The sequence below is a fragment of the Urocitellus parryii genome, chromosome 6 (assembly GCF_045843805.1).
Source record: "Urocitellus parryii isolate mUroPar1 chromosome 6, mUroPar1.hap1, whole genome shotgun sequence".
NCBI classification, from domain to species: domain Eukaryota; kingdom Metazoa; phylum Chordata; class Mammalia; order Rodentia; family Sciuridae; genus Urocitellus; species Urocitellus parryii.
Genome location: NC_135536.1, coordinates 160,138,715 through 160,162,033, shown reverse-complemented (window position 1 = coordinate 160,162,033; position 23,319 = coordinate 160,138,715). Strand labels below are relative to the sequence as shown.

Sequence of the window (23,319 nt, the reverse complement as noted above, 5' to 3'; positions counted from 1 at the left end):
CTCACAGAGGGTCTGTCCCATGGATCCTAGTAGAGAAGTTCTACTGGGCCTTTTCAGTTATAGTATAATCACCCCTTGGGCAGATTTCACTGGAGTGATAAACTCCATTTTCCTGGTGTCATATTAGGGCATTGCCTTCCATGTTTTTGTTTTTCTTTTGTTTCTGGACATTGTCACTGTTAACCAATTAACCATTTCATCTATTCAGGCAGCCATTTATGAAGTATGCATTAGCTGCCATGTGCCTAAATTTCTAAGTGTGTCACAATACCCTTCCTCCCTTCCTCTTTCTTGTCTAATTAACTTTGATTTTTGTGTTTTTAAAGTTTATAATTCAGTGGTTTTGGTATATTACACAGCTGTGCAACTATCACCATCACTAATTTCAGAAATTTTTAGATCTCTTTAAAAAACAAAACAAGCAAACAATAACTTGCACCCTTTAGTTGCCACTGTCCATCCCCCTCCCCCATCCTTGGGAACTACTAATCTACTTCCTATGGATTTACCTGTTCTCGATATGTTATGTAAATGGTAGACTTTTATGTCTGTTTTCTTTTGCCTAGCTTAACATCTTTGTTGCAATTGTGCTTGTGTGTATGTGTGTGTGTGTGTGTGGGGGGGGGTATCTTGGAAACCCCAAAGACGAAATAAACACTCAGACTAATTATCTCTGTCTGCAAGGCAATAATTTTACTTCTACTTGTAGTAGACATACTGCAATCCAAATAGAAAGTATGCATGCCCAAATGGGCTGTCTGCTCTGCCTTTGTCCCAGAGACAAGGGTACTTGCCTGTTTCCCATTGGTTCTGGCTGGCAGCACAATCTTTGGCATGAATTACTATTGAGAAAATACTGACTTTAGAAAGACAGCTGTGTTGCAAGAAAATGGCAGCCCAGGAAGTCAACAAAAATGAAGCCTCTTTGATTTGACAGAAAAGACCTGTTTTCCCCTCATCTTCAGGATTCATTCATGTTGTGGTAGATATTTATTTCATTCCTTTTATGGCTGAATAATATTCCATTGTGTGGATATATATTTGATTATTCATTGATCAGTTGATGAACCCTTGGGATTCTACTTTTTGACTATCATAAATAAAACAGCTCTGAATATCTGTGTTTAGTTTAGGGTTTTTTTTTTGTGTGTGTATTGTGTGTGTGTGTTCATATGTTGTCTTTTTTTTTTTTTTTTTTTTTTAGAGAGAGAGAGAGATACCTAGTGGAATTGCTGGGTCATCTAGTAACTCTGTTTAACATTTGGAGAAACAAACTGTTTCCCAAAGTGCTGTTTGCATTTCAACCACAGCCACCCATGAATGAGGACTGTAGTAAGTCCACATCCCCAACCAATACTTGTTATTATCTGTCTTTTGGTTACAGCCATCCCAGTAGATATGGAGTGTTGTCTCATTGTGGTTTTATTTTGCATTTCCCTAATGACTAAGGACATTGAGTACTTTACCATGTACCTATTGGCTATTGGTATATCTTCTTTCCAACATTTCTGAATTCCTTCTTTGACCTTCTTTAAATCTATTTTGCTTCACATTACGTGCTTAGCTTTTCCTGACATGGGCCCTCTTGTTCTTTGGCTTAGCTTGGGAGCATTCTTTCTTCAGATTGTTTTTTCTCACACTTAGTATTGATAATTTCTCACAATTCTGATCTCAATTTAAATTATTTCATCCAATCTCTCAATTAGTGTCACTCATGTTCTGCTGACATTTAATTCAGAATGAGCTTTTCCTATTGCAATATTTATCCCAAATATGCTTATCTTTATGGCTCTTTGCTAAATTTATAAAAACTAGAGATTTTTTAGCTTTTGCTTTGATCAAGTTTTACTTTCACATGAAACATTTAAAAGCATAGATTAGAATTAGTGTGTGTGACAACGGAGTACCACTGGCCAAGGGAGGCCCCATCAGTCAAAAGATCAAGCCTATTAATGCAATATGTAAGTCATAGATACTAGCTGGTGTATAGATTATATGAGAACCCAGTGGACAAAAAACAAGGTCAGAATCTTGGGTGCAAAAAAGGTCTGAAATATCAGGTTATGGGTAAAATTTCGGTAAGAGGTTCAGCTACCACTGTTGGTCTACACTAGTTGTTTCAATAAATAGTTCTAGACTAGTAGCATCAGCATCACTTGGGAACTTTTTAGAAATGCAGATTCTTTGTTTCACCCCCACCCAGTCCCAGACCTACTGAATAAGAAACCCTGGGAATGTGACCCAGTAACCTCTTTCATCAAGTCTTACAGATGCTTCTGACTACACTCACATTTGAAGCCATCAATCCAGACTTCTTAGTAAATACAAAAGGAGAAAGTGATGGGGAATATAGCAGAAATTTAGGATTAAGTAAGATTACAAAAAAAGGTAGTGGCCAAAGGAAAGTTTAGCTCAATCTACATAGCTACCATAGGAATTAGCAAACATCTGACAGGATATGCTTAATAACTCCTTGTTGGGAAGTCAAGAATTTGGGAAACTGATTACTCTGAAGTAAGAAGGTTCAAGATTTCCAGAGAGCAGCTCAAATTCCTATTTGAGATCTTCAAGTTGTTAGACTTAGTATATCAGGCACTCTGGTTGTTACATGGACAGTTATATTTTCTTCCCTGGACTTAAATTACTCAGTTCAGAGAGTCAATCTTGTTCCAAATGCATTACTTAACTCTTTTCAAAAAGGGACAGTTTTTTCTCCTTGTGTTGGTTAGAGGGAGGTCTAAGAAATGCTTTAAGAAATCTTTTTCTTTTTTACTCAAGAGCTCTGACACACATTGATTTCTCAGTGGGTGTAGGGAGACTTGAAGAAAGCTAAATCCCTAAAGGCAATGGATAGCCTTGACCTTGGAGGAACTGGGATATGTAACTAGATGCAGAGTGGGTTCATTTGGTTCTGAGCCTGATTCCTTGAGTGAAGGCACACATAGACGTTGTCATGGGCATGTCATAAGGAAGAATGTGAAGGATATCTGGAAAAGCAAACAGTATGTAAGAAGGGCTATACCTTTGGTGAGTCCCAAAGTTTTCACTGCGATTTTATGTTAGAAAGCAAATTTTTCTCAAAAGTTGCATAACAATGAACCATATTCTGTGTAGGAAGATTGTCTTGCTATCACAAGAGAATTCCAAGGACAATTTTCTTTTCTAATGGGAGAAACTTCTTATTTCTCCTCTAGCCTCTGTACTTTCTCCAGTTCTTCCTTTCCATCTAAAGCAGTCTATACAGATTGTATACATGATAACACTTCCAAACCAGGAGCAAATATGACTTCATTCTTCTGTGGTCATGTCCAGGACAGTGGTGTCTTGAGTCATGTAGAAGAAGGCTGCCATGTGATTCCTTCAACTGCTGGGCTTTGGCATTCTCAGGGCCAAAGAGCTAAGTGAGGACTCTAAGAACCCTCCATGGATATTTAGTCCATGGTTACATTCTTAGGTCCAGGGGATACACTGGAAAGGGACCATGATTTTCTTCATGAAATTCTATTAATTGTTTTTGTGTCTTCTTTATAACATTCTTTTTCCATAATAAAAACATTAAAAGGCAAGAAAAAAACAAAAGGATTCTGGTTCAGTCTTATGGAAACTTTCATGTAATTCTGCTGATAATATTGTCTGTGACAATTCTACTTAGAAAGGTTAATTTTGTTGTTCTTTAGGATCTTTATTCTATAGCAGTGTCAAAATACTCTTGCAATTCAGTTGTTATATTAGTACTACTGGCATTTTCCTAACTACCGGTCCTTCAGAATGGAATAAACAGCAAAACTATTAAAATTCTATCAAAATGTGTTATTGATATTGTCTTCTATGTATTCAAAATGCTACACAGAAAGAATGCTTTGGAAAATAACTCAGCTGCTTGATTTGTTTCTAATTTTCCTGGCAGCTACATTTGTAATAAAGCATTTAAATCTAATGTTTGGGGTAAAATTAAATATCCCTTTTACTTTATGCAATTTAAGAATTTGTAATTAATGCATAAATTAGGTATCTAAAAACAAATCCTCAGAATTGAACTATAATCTTCCGATAAACATGTAAGTACATGTTTATTTAAGGTTGTAGTTTTTTATAAAAATGGAGCATTAAAATAAGTGTGACTCAGAGCCATGTTGTCATCAGTTCTAAAAGAAGTACTATGTAGGGATGGAGTTATGCTCAGTGGTGGCATGCTTATCTGGCATGTGTGAGGTGCTGAGTTGGATATAAATAAATAAATAAAATAAAAATTCCATTGGTAAATAAAAAACATTACAAAAAGCACTATGTTAATGATGTGTATGGATATATTCTGAGTCATGAAAATATTGAAAATATTCCTTGTATCCCTGTGTTTTGTCTACATGCAATTTCAGCGGGTATCACATGCTTTTGCTCATTATTGAAAAATGAATTCATATCATTCAACATTAAAATAATCTGTGAGGATCTTAGCAATTTTTATAATTCAGTTGTTAGCTACATGAGGAATGCATTTCTTGTTAAAACATCTATTTGCATAATTCAGTGAGCAATTATACTACTAATGCTTTTTCTTATTTATTTATTTTTTCTTTATTTGAGCTACTCTGCCAAGGGATTGATTATTTGCATTACAAATAAAACCCGATAAAAATACATAAAATTTTTAGAAGGTTATATATAAAAGTCTCAGAAAAATGTTTGGAACTGTACATTCATTGAATTCAAATCCCCTTAGAGCTAGCTGTTACTTAGTCTTAGCCTAGATGACTAACGGATTCACATCCAGTAAAAGGGTTGACAGAGAAACGACTTGTGCATAAAATATGTATAACTTAGAAAAAAGATGTTTCATTGAGAAAAATACAAAGAAAAATCAAAGGATAGAAATTCTTGGAGATTAAAGCAAAATTTCAAATGGAAGGGTCCATAGTTAAAAGGAGGCAGCCCAAAACTAACTTAAGAAGAATAAGTGAAGGAAATATTGCAAAATGTATAGCAGATAAAATATTTGAGAGAAAAATAGAGAATTAACTCCAAGACATATAAACTCATCAATTAAAAGTTCTAGAAAGAATGGAGAAAATGAAAGTGTAGTAATAACTTCACAACTAGAAGGGCACCTTTGTCCATTGTGTGCTGCTATAATGTAGTACCTGACTTTGGGTAATGTATGAGGAAAGAGGTTTACTTGGCTCATGGTTTTGATGTTGAAGGGTCTAAAGCGCTTGACACTGGCATTCTGGCAAGAAACTCATGGCAGAGTCACGCACAACATGGCAAAGAAGCAGAAAATGAAATTGCCTGTAGAGGAAGAGTGCATGTATGAGCAAGGAAGCAAGAGATCTGAAAGCAGCCAGGATTAATTTTGATAACAGTCAGATCCCTCAAGAACTAATCTACTCCTACCAGACCTGACCCACTCTGGAAAAACATCTTAATCAATTCATGAGGATGGAGACCCCATGACCTAGTTACCTCCTCCTAGGCCCCATCTTTTCAAGGTTCCACCAGGACAATGTTGCCCCAGTGGGGACCAAGCTTTTACCATGTGGACCTCTGGGGTATGAACTACATCCAGACAATTACTCTCCTGGAAAAACCTAGAGACTTTGTTCAGAATTCCAACGATAAATAAGAAGTTCTCAAAACTTTTCGAGAGGAAAGGAAAATCTAGCTTACCTATGGAGGTACAAAAATCAAACTTTTTCTCAGTCTACAAGGGAATGAAGCAAAGTATTCAAAATTCTGATAGAAAACATAATCTTGAAACTAAAATTAGTATATCAGAAATATAACATTCAGAAAATAGACCGGGGATCCAAGAGGTGGCAGAAGTAAATAAGCTGGTTAAATGTAAATTAGGACATAACTTATGTGTATAATCCTGAATTTTGAGGGTGTGATGATAGAATATTGATTAAAATATAGAGGGTCCTATTACTATCTCAATTAGCACATTGTAAATATAATGATGGACAAACACAAATGATAAATCAGTGTTTATCACATCCCACATGCAATTATGCTTGGTGCTTTCATATATAATACACAATTTATTCCCTATAAAAACTTGATAAGGTAGTATTATTCGGTTTCCAGAATTGAGCAAAAACAATTTGCCCAATTTCATTCAGTTTGTAAGTGGGATATGCCATAGCATATGACTTGTTTTCTTGTCCTTTCCTGAAATCATGCTGTTTAACTATAATTATACATTTGGTTGACCATGTTTTCCTGACCTCTCTAGATACTGCTCTGTGACATAATTATTTTTCTACTTAGACCAAATCTCCCTTTTCTTTAATTCCACTAATTTCTTTCATCATAATGCCCTCCAGGCTTATTATCATATTATCTCAACTACAAACCCATTTCTAATTAAAAATGAGACTTTACATATCATTGGCATACAAAACGCTGTGTTACTAGAGAACCGGTGAGTCACCATATCTTATTTATTTATTTCCAGGTATTTCTTTTTAAAGCCCGATATGCATTACTTCATTTCCAAAGCTTCCATTCAAACGTTCATTCTTGGCATCTGAATTATTGTGAAAGGTCTTTTGATTTTGTTTGAGTGGTTTTACATTAATGATTTCTACTAAATAATCTTGCAGAGGCACATGTTGACTTCTTTAAATCTTAGTCTCATAATGAATCATGTTTGAAACACTCAGTGATATATCCTCTTCCGCCAAGAGATTCCACGTCAGGCCCAACAAAAGCAGAGAAAGGGAAAAATTTTAAAAAAGAAAATGTGTCTCCATGCTGAAAAATGAGTTCTTCTTCTACTCTTGTCCCTTCTGCATTTTACTTTAATATTGAGGGTAGGATCTGAGAAGACCTGAGAATCACTACAATAATTTATATTCCAATTATCAATCTATTTCCCTAATTCTATAATTCCCTCAGCCTCCCAGAATAAAGTTCCTTTAGAGTCAATTTTGACTTGTCATTCTCTCTTTTACTACCCATCCTAAAATTATCAAAGAATGGCAGCTATCCCTTAAGATTCTTGAATTTCTGGCCTCCCTTTTCATTCCTGCTGCTCTGGTTTAATACTGGTTGGTCTCTTTCCCTTTAGTGGTGTCCAACTTATTCTGCAAAGAAGCACAAGGTGTTAAAGCATTGTTGATGTTGTTTGGGAGTTCATGATCCTAAAGATCCCTCTTTTCCTTACTCTAGGATATCTTACAGAATTTTTGCTTAAAACCTGCTCCCACCCTTTTCTCCCTACTGGAGCCATCTTGGAATTTCTTCTTTGAGACTTTGAAAACAGTGTAAGAAGTGCTTCTAAATTCTCAAGTGGTTTGGAGGGTAGAAGTGTTCTGATTACCATCTCACAGAAGAGGAAAGAGAAATTGCTCTAGTTTCTGAAAATTGAGCATAAAATATCAATTGCATTGAGTTAAAATTTCTCGTAAAAATACCTTAATCTATATAAAAGTGATACTAGATAACCACTATTTTTTAAAAAAATTGCACAGATCTTTATTCTTTTTTAACCACAAATGGAGGTCAACCAGAGATGTGGACCTCTAGCAATAAAAGCAGGATTTTAATTGTCAGATACTAGGCATATTAGGTTTCCTACATAAGTCACAAAGTAATAAGTCCTAAATAACTCTAATATGATCACAAATCCTAAAAGCAGCTGGTACAAAACCATCAGGAGCCACTGACTGTCTGGATGTAAATTTTAAAAAATATTGTCATAGTATCATAGTCTCCACCAACAATATTTAGGAAATACCATTTCTTAACAAATCCAGCACATCTGGTTTTCCCTACAGAGTTAAAAGGGATCACTGTTTCTTCAAATTTAGGAACCAAGTTAAAGTAAGTTAATGGTGTCCATTTTGTGTTTGAAAAATAAATATTCATACTTAATTGTTAGAGCTACACAGTGCAAAACTCTAAGGTAGCAGTTAAAAGGGTGAGCAGAAAATTTGAAAACCACTTTAGTGCACAATAAGTTTATCATCTTTGAAAAGAAGCTGGGGATGCAGACTGATGTCCTGGAGCCTAGCAGCATAATCCAACCTGCTCCTGTTCCTGCTCCTGCTCAAGCAAACTTGTGAAAGTATATAATGAAATTGCCATAATTACTTAAATATTTTATCATTCTCACTTCATACATAGCTTATTCATAGTGATGAATTTCTATAAGTCAAATTCATGAATAATGCAACTTCATAATGCAGAAATTTCCACATATTCTTTCTGTTAGAGGCTCTCTCCATCTAAATCTCTAAGTATTTCTGCCTTCTTATTAGTCTTTTATAAATACAAGTGTTCCTGAAGAAAATGAGAGGAGGTCTTGGTGTGGAATTGTAAAATGGAACCAAATGAGAGTACAGGTATAAATGTATGGAACAGAGCTGTCCACGAGTGCAGCAATCTCAGAAAGAAATAGAATCTGGTTTATTTTGATGGAGAGGTAGTCTCATTATTTCCAAATGTCACTTTTTTAAAAATTGTGAATAATGATCCTATTAATTCTTTGAGAAGATATGTACAAAGTCTGTCATATTCCATTTTGTGATTTGAGAGGCAAAACCAATCTATAAAACAAAGCAGATTTATTCTAAAATGAGCCATATGCAGATGAAGGAAATGACACATTTAGAAATGCACTTATTTAATTATCTCTTTCAAAACAAAGGAGTCACCACATTTTTTGTTCCTGTTGAGAAATCTTTAGAAAGAATATCAGCTTTTGTTAGAGAGCATGATAAGAGCATGATAGTGTTGGAGATTTTATATATAGATATATATCGTCTGTGGTGCAGTTGTTAGGAAATCTTTGATTAGGTTGAGTCTTTCTGATGAGAAACAGCTTCTCAAGTCCATAAAGTTTGTGTTGAATGATCTGAACCAGTATGGTGAGATTCCTTTCCTTGCCCAGTCTAGACTATCTATTCTACCTCATTGTTTTCTGTAATTAAGTACATCAACTCTGATTAGATTGATTATATTGGACCAACTTTTACTTAATCATCCACAAGTTTACTAATTATCCACTGAGTAACTGTTCCCATAGAGTTCTTGGTTTTATGGGAGACACAGACATAGATCTGTCATGTACTCTGGAGCAGGAGCATGGTGTCACTACAGGAAGATAGGAATCACAGAATCATCACATCTCAGAATTAGAAAGGCTCTCAGAGCAGATGTAGTCATATTTGGTTGCCTCCAATGATAGGAAATGCCTTGCCTCATCAGGCAGAATGTCATATTATTAGAGACCTCAAACCAGTGGAATCTCATCAAAAATATTAAAAGTCATATTAATAATGGTGAAACATAAGAGATATTGAACACCAAAGAAGGAAAAATGCATTCAAAATTAGTTCATGTAAAGGGGTTCATATAACCCATTTTCCAAGAAGCTAATCTCCCCTTAGGTCTCTGAATGGATAGGGTTTTCAGAGTGAAAAATGAGAGTGGGGTTGTCTTCAGATATCAGGAATGTTCTGGAGTCAGAAAAGTAAATGACCCACATGGTGAGAGCAAATGGAACAATTGACCACCTTATGAATCTGGCACGTAGTGGATTCTCAGTAAGTACTGAATAAAGAGCAGAATTAATGACTATGTGAGTGATGGTTGGAGAATCTTTCCTGTGGAGGCTTGTGGTGTTGAGGAAGCTGCACAGGAAGGCTGATGACAAGCAAGCACACGCAACCTTGGCACCAGCCTGTGACCTGACATTAACCCCTCCTCACACTTCGGTTCTAGCCCATATTCTGCATTCATTAATTCCCCTCAGAGTGGGAACTAACATTCGTTCATTTTTATACACCACACAGACTTTTTTTAAAGCTTATTTTGTCCTGGAATTTTAAAGTACTGGTTTCTCATCTTCTGAAAAGGACCAAGTTGCTGCCATCTCTTGAACTAGAACAAAGACCTTATTATCATCTGCCTTGAAAAAGTCATATTGTCTGCTTGGACCTCCAACTTCTCTCACCCCTTCTATTGATGCATTACAAATGCCAGGCATTTGACTCACTTCCTTCTAGGATGTGTTCTCTTTGAGTTCATTCTAAAATGACGCCAAATGTTGGAATTTTACAGAGAATTCAGCTTCCCACAGTCCCTGTGAGACCCCTCTCTGTTGGCAATAACACTATTGTAATACAGATGGCCCCCAAGCCCTGCGGAATCTCAAAGGCTCTTTAAGTGGTTGACCATAGGATATGCCTTCTATACAAATCTCAATCTATATTATCAAAAAAAAAATAGCTCTGTGTAGAGGTCCAATTTGAAGCAGAACACAGTCCATCATCAAGGTCAATTTTTTTTTTTGAATAAAAATTTTTAAATACACCTTTGGCAGGAGAGAGATAGATAGCTGATAAAAATTTAAAGATGAGATTTGCCCTTTTTATTTGTTTTCTTTAATATAAAAGATGACATTTGGATAGAAATTGATCAAATAGTATTATAATTTGAGCTAAAAAAACTCAAGAGCTATGAAGTCAACACATAAAACATTATAGCACATAGATGCCCCAAACATGGTCACATTATCAAATTCTCAAGTAAAAATGGAATCAACCCCCCCAATTGAACTGGGTATACACATACAGACTTTGACAGTGCATTCTGTGTGCCTTTATCAGCTGCAAATATTGTTTAGCTGTTGTGTACTTAATCTTAAACATAGACATCTATAGGATCCTGGAAGTTAAGAAAAGAAAACCAAAGGCTCTTTCTAGGAAAAAAAAAGAAAAAGGTCAACTCACAGAATCAAAGATTAGAAAATAACATTGTGAGCACTAATTTATTTATTTCAAATTCATGCAAAAAGTTGGATGACTATAGTCTTTACGGATGTGGAGAGAAATGTATTATACAACTGGAGAAAGGTATGAGAGCATAATCCACGCTTAGAAATAAGCAACATGACAATAGTTGAAGTACATTTGAACTGATGTATGCTGCAGATTGAAAAGGAACATCTCTGGACAATTGATTGTTTCTTGAAATATAATAAGAACAAACTTTAAAAACATGTTTAAGAAAACATTGACCTATTTAGAAAGAAAAGGCAGCATTTATTTTGTAATGCAATCAGGTGGTAATTCAATTTCCTGTTAACTGAACTTCAAGTATTCTCTTTCAGGGTCATAGATTGGTGGCGCTTATCATATAAATTGGTCAATAAGATTTACAAATAGTACCTTTAGTACTTGGTTTTGTGGTTGTAGCTCTAGAAAAGAAAATCAATTTAATTCCATCTATTGGTTTTCTCTTAAAATTCATGCAATTTGAATATGATTGACAGGGCACTGCATCATTATGCAGTCTGTTAGATGGACCGATTATACTTATGAATACAAGAGTGGAGTGAATGAAAGCAACATGTAATTGATTCTACACTTGGTCTGACTGTTCATTAACAGTCTGAATGTAACACAGTAGCTTCTCAAATGGAAAACGATGAGAGCAACCTGTATATGCTCTCTCATTTGTTTTAAAATTCATTATGCTAATATTTTTTCACAGAATGTTTTTGCTGCATTTGTTTTGCCAGGGATAAGTCTGATTGAATCTATGTAAATAGTTCTACTGCTTTCAATATTTATTTGGCATTCCAATCACACATTTTTCAATTTACACTTTTAGAAATGAAGATGGGCTCTCCCCTGATCCCCCTGCAAAGAAAACCTTCTATTCTACCCTCCCTTTCGGTGTAGTTCAGACTAATTTCCCAGGATAAATAGAGGTGGGGGGTGGGGAGCTCGAGGTGGTGGTTATAGCTTCAAAACAAAGGAGCTGATTTATCAACTGATTGATTTCAGAAATAGATGAGCAAAAACAGGTTCCATTTGTCTTGCCACACTTTAGTATGATGAGGCACAGAAGGGCCTGCCACCTCATTTTCCATACCTCTTCAAGGGGTTGCATTTGAAATGTTGATTAAATGTACAAATTGCATTTCTGTTTTCTCGATTTCCTGAGTGATTTAAGAAAAGGTTTTTTTTGTTTTGTTTTTTTTTTTTTTTTTTTTTACAGGAAGGCTGTTTTTTTCTTTCTTGAATGTAGATGTGGACACTTTGGGGAAGTAGCATCATACTGACTGCTCCAGGGAGTTATGGTGCTGATTCTCTAACAGCCATGCCTGACCTTTCCTTTGTCCACTAATTCCTGCTGGATTATAAGACAAAAGAAGCCACAAAACTAGTGCTGAGCCAGGCAATTCTAACTAGGAGCTACAATTACACCACAATCTCTAAATTAGATTGTGTTTACAGTGAATAAATATACTAATCTCGTATTCCAATCTTTGTCTAACTCTGATTTTTATTAAATCAGCAGTTAACTTATTAAGATAATGGTTCTGAGAACTCCAGATCAGTAATAGGTCTAATCATATCAGTATTTTTCTATGGTTTCATATTTACCTGCTACCAGGCTTGGTAAGTGGTAACTGATAAAGATGTTCAACCCCCAATCCTCCCAACCCCAAGTGTCTGGGGAGTCATGAATCATGCCTATTTTAGAATATGTCCTCACATGCTTTGTTATTCCTCCCATTAAGAGGTAGAGGTCTGTGAAACAAAGTGGGAATATTTGTGACAATTGTAACCAATAGAATATGGCTGGAGTGATGCTGTGTGACTCCCAAGGCTGAGGTATAAAAGACAATACTGCTGGGAGACTTGCTTTTGGAGCCGTGAGTTCTCTTTTAAGTAAAATTGCTCTGAGTCAGCCATGCTGTGAGCAAAACGAGACTCACTCACCTAGTGTGGCCCTGAAACTATGAAGGGAGAAACAAGCCCATTCATCCCTTAGCTGCACCAGTTCCCCACTGTTCCAGTGCTGGCTAACCACCACTGACGACAACTGTAGGAGAGACCCTAAACCAAAGCCTTTCAGTTAAACCCTTTCGGGATTTCTGACCCCCAAACCATAAAAAGTAAATAAATAAATTGGTGGTTGCTATGTAAACCATGTTTTTGAGTAATTTATTGCCAAGCCATAGCTGACCAGAATCTGCGTATATACAAATGTGAAGAAAAAGTAGTGGGATTCATGAAAAGCATACCAAAATTTATATATACAAATGTACATCATTTCTTTCATGTTGGGAGTTGTTTGTTATTGTGGTATTGTTCTGTGACTTTGGGTGCACTATTCTGTCCTCTGGGTATTCTCTTAAAATTCTTGACAATTACTCAAAATTTTTTGATTTTTGAGATACTTTTGAAGTACATTCATCTCCTACATTACTAGTTTAAAGTTTGTAACACTGCAATGTAAAAGTAGAGTAAAACTTTGAAGATAGATAATAGCATAGGAGGAAAAAAAATGATCTTTATCTACCATTTAAACCCTACATTATCTGGAAACATTTTTTTTCATATCAAGATATTGAGAATAGCAAAATAAAAGAAGATATACCTGATAGAGTCATTCTTTTAAATTTCTTGGAATTAAATCTATTTTTTTCTTTGAGTGGGTTCATATAGTGATTGTTTTAGTCAGATTTTTCACTACTATGACTAAAAGGTCAGCACAATTGTAGAGGATGAAAAGTTCATTTAGGGGCTCATGGTTTCAGAGATATCAATCCTCAGAGAACTGGCTCCATTCCTTGGGGCTTGAGGTAAGGCCAAACAACATGGCAGAATAATATGGCTGAGGGAAGCAACTCACATGATGATCACAGGAAGCAGAGAGAGAGATTCCATTTGCCAGATACAAAAATGTATATCCTAAAGGCAGGTCCCCAGTGACCTACCTCCTCCAGCCACACCCTACCCACTTTCAGCCACTACCATGTTAATCCCATCAGGGGATTAATTCACTGATTTTGTTAAGGTTTTCATAATCCAATCTTTTCTCCTCTAAACCTTCTTGCATTGTCTCACACATGAGCCAAACTAACAGTGAGGTAAGCTTATCTTTGAAATGAGCATTAAAGGTCTTCCTGTATTGTAGGATTATGGCAAATAGCATCTAGGAATATGGTTTAATAAACCATGTACTCTTTGTTTTGATCCTTTAATTTTGAATGGATAACATATGCACATAACTTGAACATTAGAAATTTTTACAAGTACACAGGGAAGAGTCTCTTTCCTGTATTTTCTCCTATCTTTTTCATTTCTGTCACTTCAATATACACAACCACTATTATTAGCTTGTATATTTATCCTTTTAAAGATGTTTTATGAGTGTACTAGCTAATAGATATATTCTGTCTCATATCTGTGGACATATTTTTATACCAAATATGTCCACATATGTTTTATGCTTAACATACATTTTGACATTTTAAAAATTGTTGTTACTTTGTAACATTTCTTGATTATCTTCTTATATCTACACAAAAGACCTTTTTGCAGAGAATAATATTTTATTTTATAAATCAACTATTATTTAAATAATCCCCAAAGACTGGACACATAGATTGTTTCCAGTCTTTGTCTGTCATACACAATGTTATTATGAATGACCTGTATAAATACCCTTTTGTATATCAGCAAGTGTATTATCCATGGGATTCATTCTTAGAAATATCAGATAAAAGAATTCTACAATTGTGCCCTTAGTAGGTGTGGTTAAATCACTCTCTGAGAATAGTGCAAGTTTGCACTTCATTCTATAAACATGTTTCATGTTTGAGAAACTTGAACCATAATTGATACTCATTTATCTGGACAAAAATGGATATGACTACTTAGAATCTATAGTTCAATTCTTGATAGGCATATACAGAAAGAATTGTTTTGGGGAAATGCAAAGAATATTATTCTTATTCAGCTCCTTTGGTTTTGAAAACTGACACTCAAAAAAGAGAGTGACTTGCCCAAGGTCGTATATCCCATTAGGGACAAGTCTGAGACTTCTGAATTATATTCATATCTTGGTACTTGTAGTCTAGTGTTTTTTCCACAACAGAGAAGAGACAGTAACTGTGCTGTGTGATGAAGATCCTTTAGAATCTACGTCTATTTCTTCTGTGGATGTTGATAGCTACCATTTCTTGAACCTTCTCATGAACCAGGAATTGACTTTAAAATTTCCATTCACATTGTTCTTATCTAGATCAAAAGATTCAAATTCAAGGGCAAGATAAAGTGTTGCCCCTAGATTTTGCATGCATATATCTCACTTATGTCTGACCACCATAAAGACGCTATTCTGTTTAATAAAGTTTAATAGAAAGCATCATTGAAATGATAATAGCTGTTTGTCTCTAATGTACTCAAGCAATGGATTTTAAAACTATTACTGTGAAAAACTAATATATGATATTTTTGATATTAAAAAGCAATCCTTAAAAAAAATTACTGAGCCACTTAATCCTATCCAAGTTCTTTTTTTAATTGCCTAAATATCATTCTGTACTCCATCTGTCTCCATTATAAGGTTAAATGTTAATGATGCCACACAACACAGAAGCGAAGATAGGATCATCTCAGCTACTGCATTGATTTACATACAAGGAAACCAAACCAGGGAACAGTAAAACAATGGCTTCATTTGGGCAACTGATAACTTAGAGCTAGAGCTGGAATATTCAGGAAGTGCTCTTGACCAAATTTTACAACAAAAAAAGAGGAACTCTGCAAAGCAGTTACTTACAAGCATTATGAACAATTAAAATAATGAAAGAAATTTCCTTTCAAGCCTCATATTGATTCACCTCCAGCTTTGTGCATCTGAGAGGTCAGCACATTGGTCAATAATAACAGTTGATCTTGGACACTCTACATTTAATATAAAGCATAAAACATAGAGATCAATATTTTGATGTTGAGGAAGCTCATTTATTGGCTGTTTGTCCCTAGACCTTTAAATGGAAGAGAGAACTAAAGAAACACAGGGAATAATTTTTTCATAAATTCCATTTAAAATATGTAGACAACAATAGCTAAGGGAAAGCAAAGGAAAGGGTTTTTATTATGTCACTAGTTTCTGCTCTTACCAGTTCCTCTCCACTGCCCTCCTTCCCATTAATGCTTCCAAGCCTTCTCTTTACTAAGCTCAAGTGGACACATCTTTTATAACTACAGATAAGAGGCACTTATTCTTGATCTTCTCATCCACAAAATAGGCAGGCCATGGCCATCTCCTCTTGCTTCTTTATATATTAAGTATTTGATATAGAAAAGCAGTGGCAAAGGAGGAAAATAAAAGTACATAGACTTCAACTTCAGCAGAGAGTTTGAGGGTGCTAAAATGGCCCTGGAACAACATTTCCCAAATGTTAATTTGTAGAAACTCAGTCTTATGATAGATTCTGCAAAACAGTTTCAACAGTCAAATCCTCCTGAGGATTCACAACTCTTTAGCATGTAGTAAATGCTGAGAGAAGGCCTACAGTGTGGTAACTGGTTTGAATCAAGTCAACCAATGATTCCCCAATTTAAATGACTTTTAAACTCATGTCTCACTGCATTCACTTGGGAAATTCTGCCTGATAGAATCCTATGTTGTTCCTCTCTGTCATTTTCCTAATTTGTATGCATTAGGGGATTTGGAATATCGTACCTGGGTACAAACAACAAGTAGTCACAAGGAGTAATGAAGGAATCTAAGCACAAGTTCCTTTCTTCATGTGTTCTAGTGTTCTTTAAAAGACAGAAACTAAATAATAATTCATATGAAAATCCATTACTTAGGGTACAGTGTTAGTATTGCTTGAATATATGTAACTCTTACTTTTATGATAAAAAATATCAGTGTATAATATATTGTGTTAAATTCAACCTAATTTCCCTTTTTCTTCCATTTCTATGTTGTACCAGTTCTTACTACAATGAACCAAGCTTACCTGTGAAATCACATCTGCACAAAATTAGTAGTAAAGTTTCTCTACCTTCATTGATCACACAACATGATCTTTAATATTGTCAGTAAGAGTTTAAATATATTTAAACCAATTCTTTGTTTTTTTTTTCTCACATATCAAATAATAGTCTCAACATTTAGCAGGTAACCAACAATATTTTTTCCCTTTCGTGATTTATGTGTTGCTATTTAGATTTCATTTGAATTTAAACTCTGCCATATTCTTCTTTTTATAATGTACTCTTATTATTGTCCTTTGGTGAAATTAAGTAGTACAAATAAATCAAAGCAAATTATTTAACTTCACTATAATGTTCAAAGACTATAGATTGAAACTTACCATTTGTTCAAACTTGATTAGTTGTGGTTTAAGTTAATAAAATGATCTAATTATCCAATTTGCATATAAGACCAAGAAGCAAAAGTTATAAGGTATTTTAAGAAATTTGAATTAAAATTTGGGATTTTGGGGCTGGGGATGTGGCTCAAGTGGTAGCACGCTCGCCTGGCATGCGTGCGGCCCGGGTTTGATCCTCAGCACCACATACAAAGACATTGTGTCCGCCGATAACTAAAAAATAAATATTAAAAATTCTCTCTCTCTCTCTCCCTCTCTCTCTCTCTCACTCTCTCTTTAAAAAAATAAATAAAATTTGGGATTTTTTTCTTTTAATCTGTTTTTACTTTACATATGAAGGTGGTCCTATTCTGTTATACTCCTAAATTTAAAATTTTATATGAGAATGGAGTGGTAGAGTATATGCCTAGCATTGTGAGGTTCTGGTTTCAATCCCAGCATCAACTTCCTCCCAAAACTTTATGCATGTGTAGAAATCAAAAGAATAGCACAATAGTTGGGTTTTACATGTAAAAGAAAAGTCAAATTTTGTCTTTTATTATGTAAATAGAGATTTAAAATATATATATTCCTTTGTGATAATTTTAATATATTAAAAATAAGTGACTAACAGCCTATTCAAGTGTATATGCTCTGTTATTCCTATCATACCTCATGTATGTGGGGATTGATAGTTTCCACTTTAAAACTGAAAAGAATATTTTGAAATTATTCTTTTAACAATTATTATGATATAAATTCTCTTGGCATTTTTTAAAGAAAATTGATTTTCTTTATTATGTGCAATGCCTGAACTTGTCTTATTTACAAGGAAAGTTATGGCTAGCACTGGCTCTTTCTTCCCATGTCAATTCAGTTGCTCATTTTGTGGGCAATTATTTCTCAGTTTATTTCCCACCAAGGATTTGTCTTTTGCCAGGGTGCCAATTATGTACATCTTATACTGTAATCTGTCTCACTTGCATCTGACCAATAATGATGGAACAATTCACTGGTAGGAAATTCCTTTTCACAATTATCACTTTCCTGGGAAATTGCCTAGTTTAAAGGAGGTTGTACTAAAATCTTTTACCAAAGAAGCATTTACATCATCAATATTTCTTAGCTTGTCTGTCTCCAGGCTCCAACACAAATACCTAAAATAAATAAAGCACCAATTATTTGAAAAGTAAAAAATGCCTTCCTTATCCTATTTCTCTTTCCTTTTGCATTTATAGATGTCATCCATACCGTAGGGCCAATAGCCAGAGGTCATATTAATGGTTCCCACAAGGAAGACCTTGCAAATTGCTATAAATCATCTCTGAAGCTGGTGAAAGAAAATAACCTCCGATCAGTTGTAAGTACTTTCATATTCCTCATTTCTTATTCTGTTTCAGCCTTTATGTTTTGGAAATCAATCTTGTCTAAGAAGAGGTAGGAAACCATTTCCAAAATTCTGAAGATTAAATTTAAGGATTGCAGCTAAATTATATATTCTTTTTAGTTATCATGACTCTACATGTTGGTATCCCCTAAAAATTTGCTAAATTATTTATGATGTTTTAGAATTTGAAACTATAGAACTCCCCACCTAGAGTCATCTTGTCTATTGTTTTCTCTTCATTTTGTCATTTATTTTCTTTTGAATAAAGTACAAGGGATGCTAGTGGCCAATAGTTTTAAAGAAGGAAATTAGAAAGTGCTGAGTATTATTGTACTACACATTTATTACATATTGGAAGTGTGCATATGCATGTTTAAAGATGAGTTTAATCTTTACCTACATGTTTGAGTACACAAGCTTGTGTATAACTGCATTGCTTTAGAAATGACTCATTTGCAGAAATTGACTCTGTATTTTTATCTGAAAGTTGTTTATGAATCTTTTAGATTCATTTTAGTCATCATGAACTAATACTTTGTAGCTGAGTGTCCCACATGCCTTCTAAATTTTATCATTTTAGACAGAACATTCAGAAAATGTGGCTCTAATCTATTCCCTTAACAGTGGGATAAGATGAAAGGAATTCTCTTCTAGATGGATTTGGAGGTGTTTATCCACCTGCTTTTCTTTTACAGCATGTCCTACCTCTATTACATCTCAATTACATCAGGAAAATGAAACTATGAGAATACTAGATTGTAAATAACCAATAATAAGTTAATTTGGCCAGAATCCCTTGGGTTTTTTCCTCAAACATATGTCATAACCTTATTGAAATTGTGGGGTTAAACACTTGACTTTGTAGCAGGCTGAATTGATCAGCATTGCTTGGGATTGCACACAAATCATGATTTTACTATTTGCAAGGGAAAAAATTAAGAATTACACATATTGAAATAACCCTGAATGGTTGCTGTACTTTTGTGTGTGACTGTAATTATAAAGTGCCTTTTTCAGTGCAACATTGGTGAATCTGCTTGAAATGAGAAAACTTTTTATAAGCCAATTTTATAGCCCTTTTAATCTTTGCATAATTACAGAGCTGAATATTTTATTTTACCCTTTGATTTTTTAAATTTTCTGTTTGTAAATGAATCGATATATAAGAACCTATTCTGTCTCAGAGGAGAAAGCTGAAGTTCAAAGAGAATGGAGCAAAGTAAACTAGGAAGCTGGTTGGCTAATTTTGTTCTCTATAGGAAAGTAAGGAAAATCGAAACAGGTGAGCACATTCAGGGAATAATTAAAAATTTGTCAATATGGAATATTGATTTTAAAAGGCAAGGGGCAGAAGTGCTTGGAAAATGGACATGTATAGAAGTTTCCAACCAGGGAGGGAGGGATTTTGAGACCTGAAGAGAATTTGTTTAATGAATTCACTGGCTTCTCTAATGATATGCTTTTAAAAGCCAAGAAAAAAAAATAAGAGGCAAAAAGCCCACTAGAAAGAGAATAAGAACAGTACTCACTCTTTAAATGGGGGAAAGACATTCTTAACTATAATAATGTTAAAACAATCATATCTGTCACTGTGCTACTTGCTACCATTGGAAGTGGAATAAGTATTATGGACTAAATTAATTTATCAAAGGGACCTAGGTTGGGCTGATGCAATAAGTTAGTTATTCTGAATTGGAATCAGCCTACCCTAATATCTTATATGAAGATTTTGAAAGATTACTTAACTTGTTAAGTAATTAACTAGTTAATTAAGATTACTTAACATGTTACTTAACTAAAATTTTCAGGTGATCCTGAACTGAGTTTATTCTAGTATTAGTAATTAAAATGGAGTAAAATATATCAGTAAAATATGAAATGAAATGTCCACCTAAAATAAAGACTATGTTTTTGAGTGGTTGGCTGGAATTGCCAACAAATATCTTGACCCTTTTTCATAAAAAGTTTGTTCATCCTTTCTTCTTCTTTTGAAGGGGGAAATGAGAGTGTCTTTATGCTATGTTTTGGTCTATCATTAAAAAAAGAAGGCTAATGTCCTCAAATTCTGATTATTTGGGGGGGAAAGGAAAGTTTTTAGAAATGTGATTATGACTGGACACATGTTCAGGCTTGTAATGGCAGACTCACGACAATAAACTAGAGTTTATTTATTAATGTCAAAGTTTCTCAGAAACCCTTTACCAAAGGGGCTTTAGTGTTCATTCTACCAGTTAGCACTGTGTGACAACAGACAAATAAAGTCAAAGTTTTTTAGCATCAGTTGCTAGATATAACAAATCAGCAAATTACTGTTATCTCAGACCTGTCAAACTCAGGAGGTTATTATGAGGATCAACTGAGAAAATGGATTTAAGATAACTGGAGAAATGTATTCTCCAGCAACTGTAGTTTTTGACTATGTAACTTTTAGTAGAAATTGTTTTTATACTTTATGATTGGCAATTTAGAAGATAGGTATTATTCTTGCTTACATATATATTCTGAACACCAGAATCCTTGATACTTATCATGCTATTTCTTGATGTTTATAAACTAGAATAAATTATAATAAAGAATAGTTTTTGATTAGGATATTATATTTACTTAAGCTATTATTTACATTCTTAATATCATTTTATTCATAATCCTTAAAAATGTAATTGTTTATATTACCAGCTCACGTCTCCATTTATAATAACAGACAATATGGGTTTTATACTGTTCAGTATATGCATTGATTTAAATTATATTCTTGCATCACCAACAATAGCTGTCTTAAATTTATACTCTAATTTTTTAACTTTTAAAAGTTCTTTCATATTATGATTTCTCCATTACATGTTGTTTGGAAGAAAAGCTATAAAAATGAATACTGAGCAAATAGTTAAATCAGGATAGCACATATATAGGGAAGCAGTTATAAGGCAGTATGGGAAATTTCATAATGAGGTTATGTTACTTGAGTGCTTCGAATCACTTAGCATGTGCGGCAGCTACAACTAACCTCTGAATGTCAGACTTATGAATAGTGTTTCATCTCATATGTATAATATCTGCAACTCATAACCTCCTTAGTCGAAGAACATAAAATTTGCAATTGTTTTTCTGTCTTGGGGTAGAAATGACCTATATCATTTATGCTTCCATTTTATTGGCCAGAGCTATTCATGTAGTCCTGCCTACATATAAGGGCCAGAGAAATGTTCAGGAATAAACTGAATATTTGATTGACACCATTTTTCTGCTGAAGTTAAATCAAAGGCTTTAGGAACACAGCAGAAAGATCTAAAGTATCTGCTTTTACTCTAATTTCACCAAAGGAAAATCTTTTTCACATTTTTACTAGAGGTAAATGAATAATCTGATTTTTATTTATTTAATAAATACTAATGAGACCACTGTGTATCAGGACATTATTAGATGTCTTCTAAAACATGCAGGACATAATGGTTGTCTTCAAACAAACCCATCATGTCCCCTGTATGATTTGAGACTATTCTGTAGTTCTTGTATCACTTTTAAATATCTTCCCACAGTTGCCTGAAATTTCATAATTAATGAGTAATTTATGATGGTCAGGCCTTGTTCTTTCTCTGCAGTTTTCCTTTAAAATGCAAATACTCATGAGATCAGTAGATAATTAATTTCCTAATACCTTAATATGAAGGAATTTATCAAATTACTTTTTACTTTGGCAGGATAATTTAGAGGATGATGAAAGTACTGAGCACCTGGGACTGGGGGAGGAGGAGGAGAATTGGAAGGGAGTTGAGAGAAACAGAATACGGATTGTGGTATAAATAAATAACACTTACCTCCCAGGTTTTCCAAAAGGGTTTTATTTTTAAACAAAGAGAAGGAAATGTTATGTGCGCACATAATCATCTAGAAATAAGGTAGTGATTTGGATGTTGGATATGCTGTGGATAAAATGTTTGACTATGAAAAAATACTATTCTATTAATTTAGGGGAGAAATTTTGCCTACCTTTTAATCTCTGAATAGAGATCCAGTCTTTGTGAGGGTCATTTTCAATATATACACCCATATGTTTGCTTTAGGCACTTAAGAAATTAATAGATCTAATGACTCATTTTATACTAGCATTTCTTTTTTATGAATTATTATTTTACTACAACCTTATTAATTTCAGGAAATATTTAAACTGAGAATTTTAACCACAAATCTCCTTCTATTCTTACCATAAAGGGTTTAAAAAAAAAATCTTGTCCAATTTTTCATGCTTTCTATACCTAGTTAGTGGGTTTCTTTTTCTTTTAAACTTAACTATAAATATAATTCAGCTACTTTTCTTCAACTTTAAGTTTCCTTTGGACAAAATTCAAATATATGCAAATTAATTTTTGTAAATACAAAATCAATATTGGTTGAGACTGTTGATTACAATATTGGTAAAATATAAGGCACCATGAGGATGCTAAATAAAAGTTAAATGTACTGGACACTGGAATAGGAAAAGAAGTGTTAAAGGAAAATCAAAAAGGGTTTAGATTTTCTCTGTAAAACCTTGGGAGAGAGAGGTAGATATGAAAAAGAAAAGAAAAGAACAGTAACAAAAAAGATGTCTTAGAATCACAGTATTTTAACATATGTGACCCGAGAAAGCAATAGGCAGGCATCTATAATATTTTGATTTTTGGAAAAACAGTGTGACCTTAGAAAGCTAAACTGCAGATAATATACAATATCCCCGTGACTATGTAATACCTAAGACCTAAACCATCTAATTGAAAATGGTGTATTGTCAACCTAAACAGCAGTCAGAGAGAGATTCTCT

General features: G+C 34.1%; 1 protein-coding gene across 1 annotated transcript in view; it reads left to right on the top strand.

The window, feature by feature from the left end:
• The window catches only part of Macrod2 (mono-ADP ribosylhydrolase 2), a 1,937,146-nt gene that overhangs the window by 1,155,345 nt on the left and 758,482 nt on the right, over positions 1-23,319 (top strand). Inside the window, exon 6 of the mRNA XM_077800161.1 lies at positions 18,373-18,494. Within this exon, the coding sequence (XP_077656287.1) occupies positions 18,373-18,494 (122 nt within the window). The remainder of the gene's footprint in view (positions 1-18,372; positions 18,495-23,319) is intronic.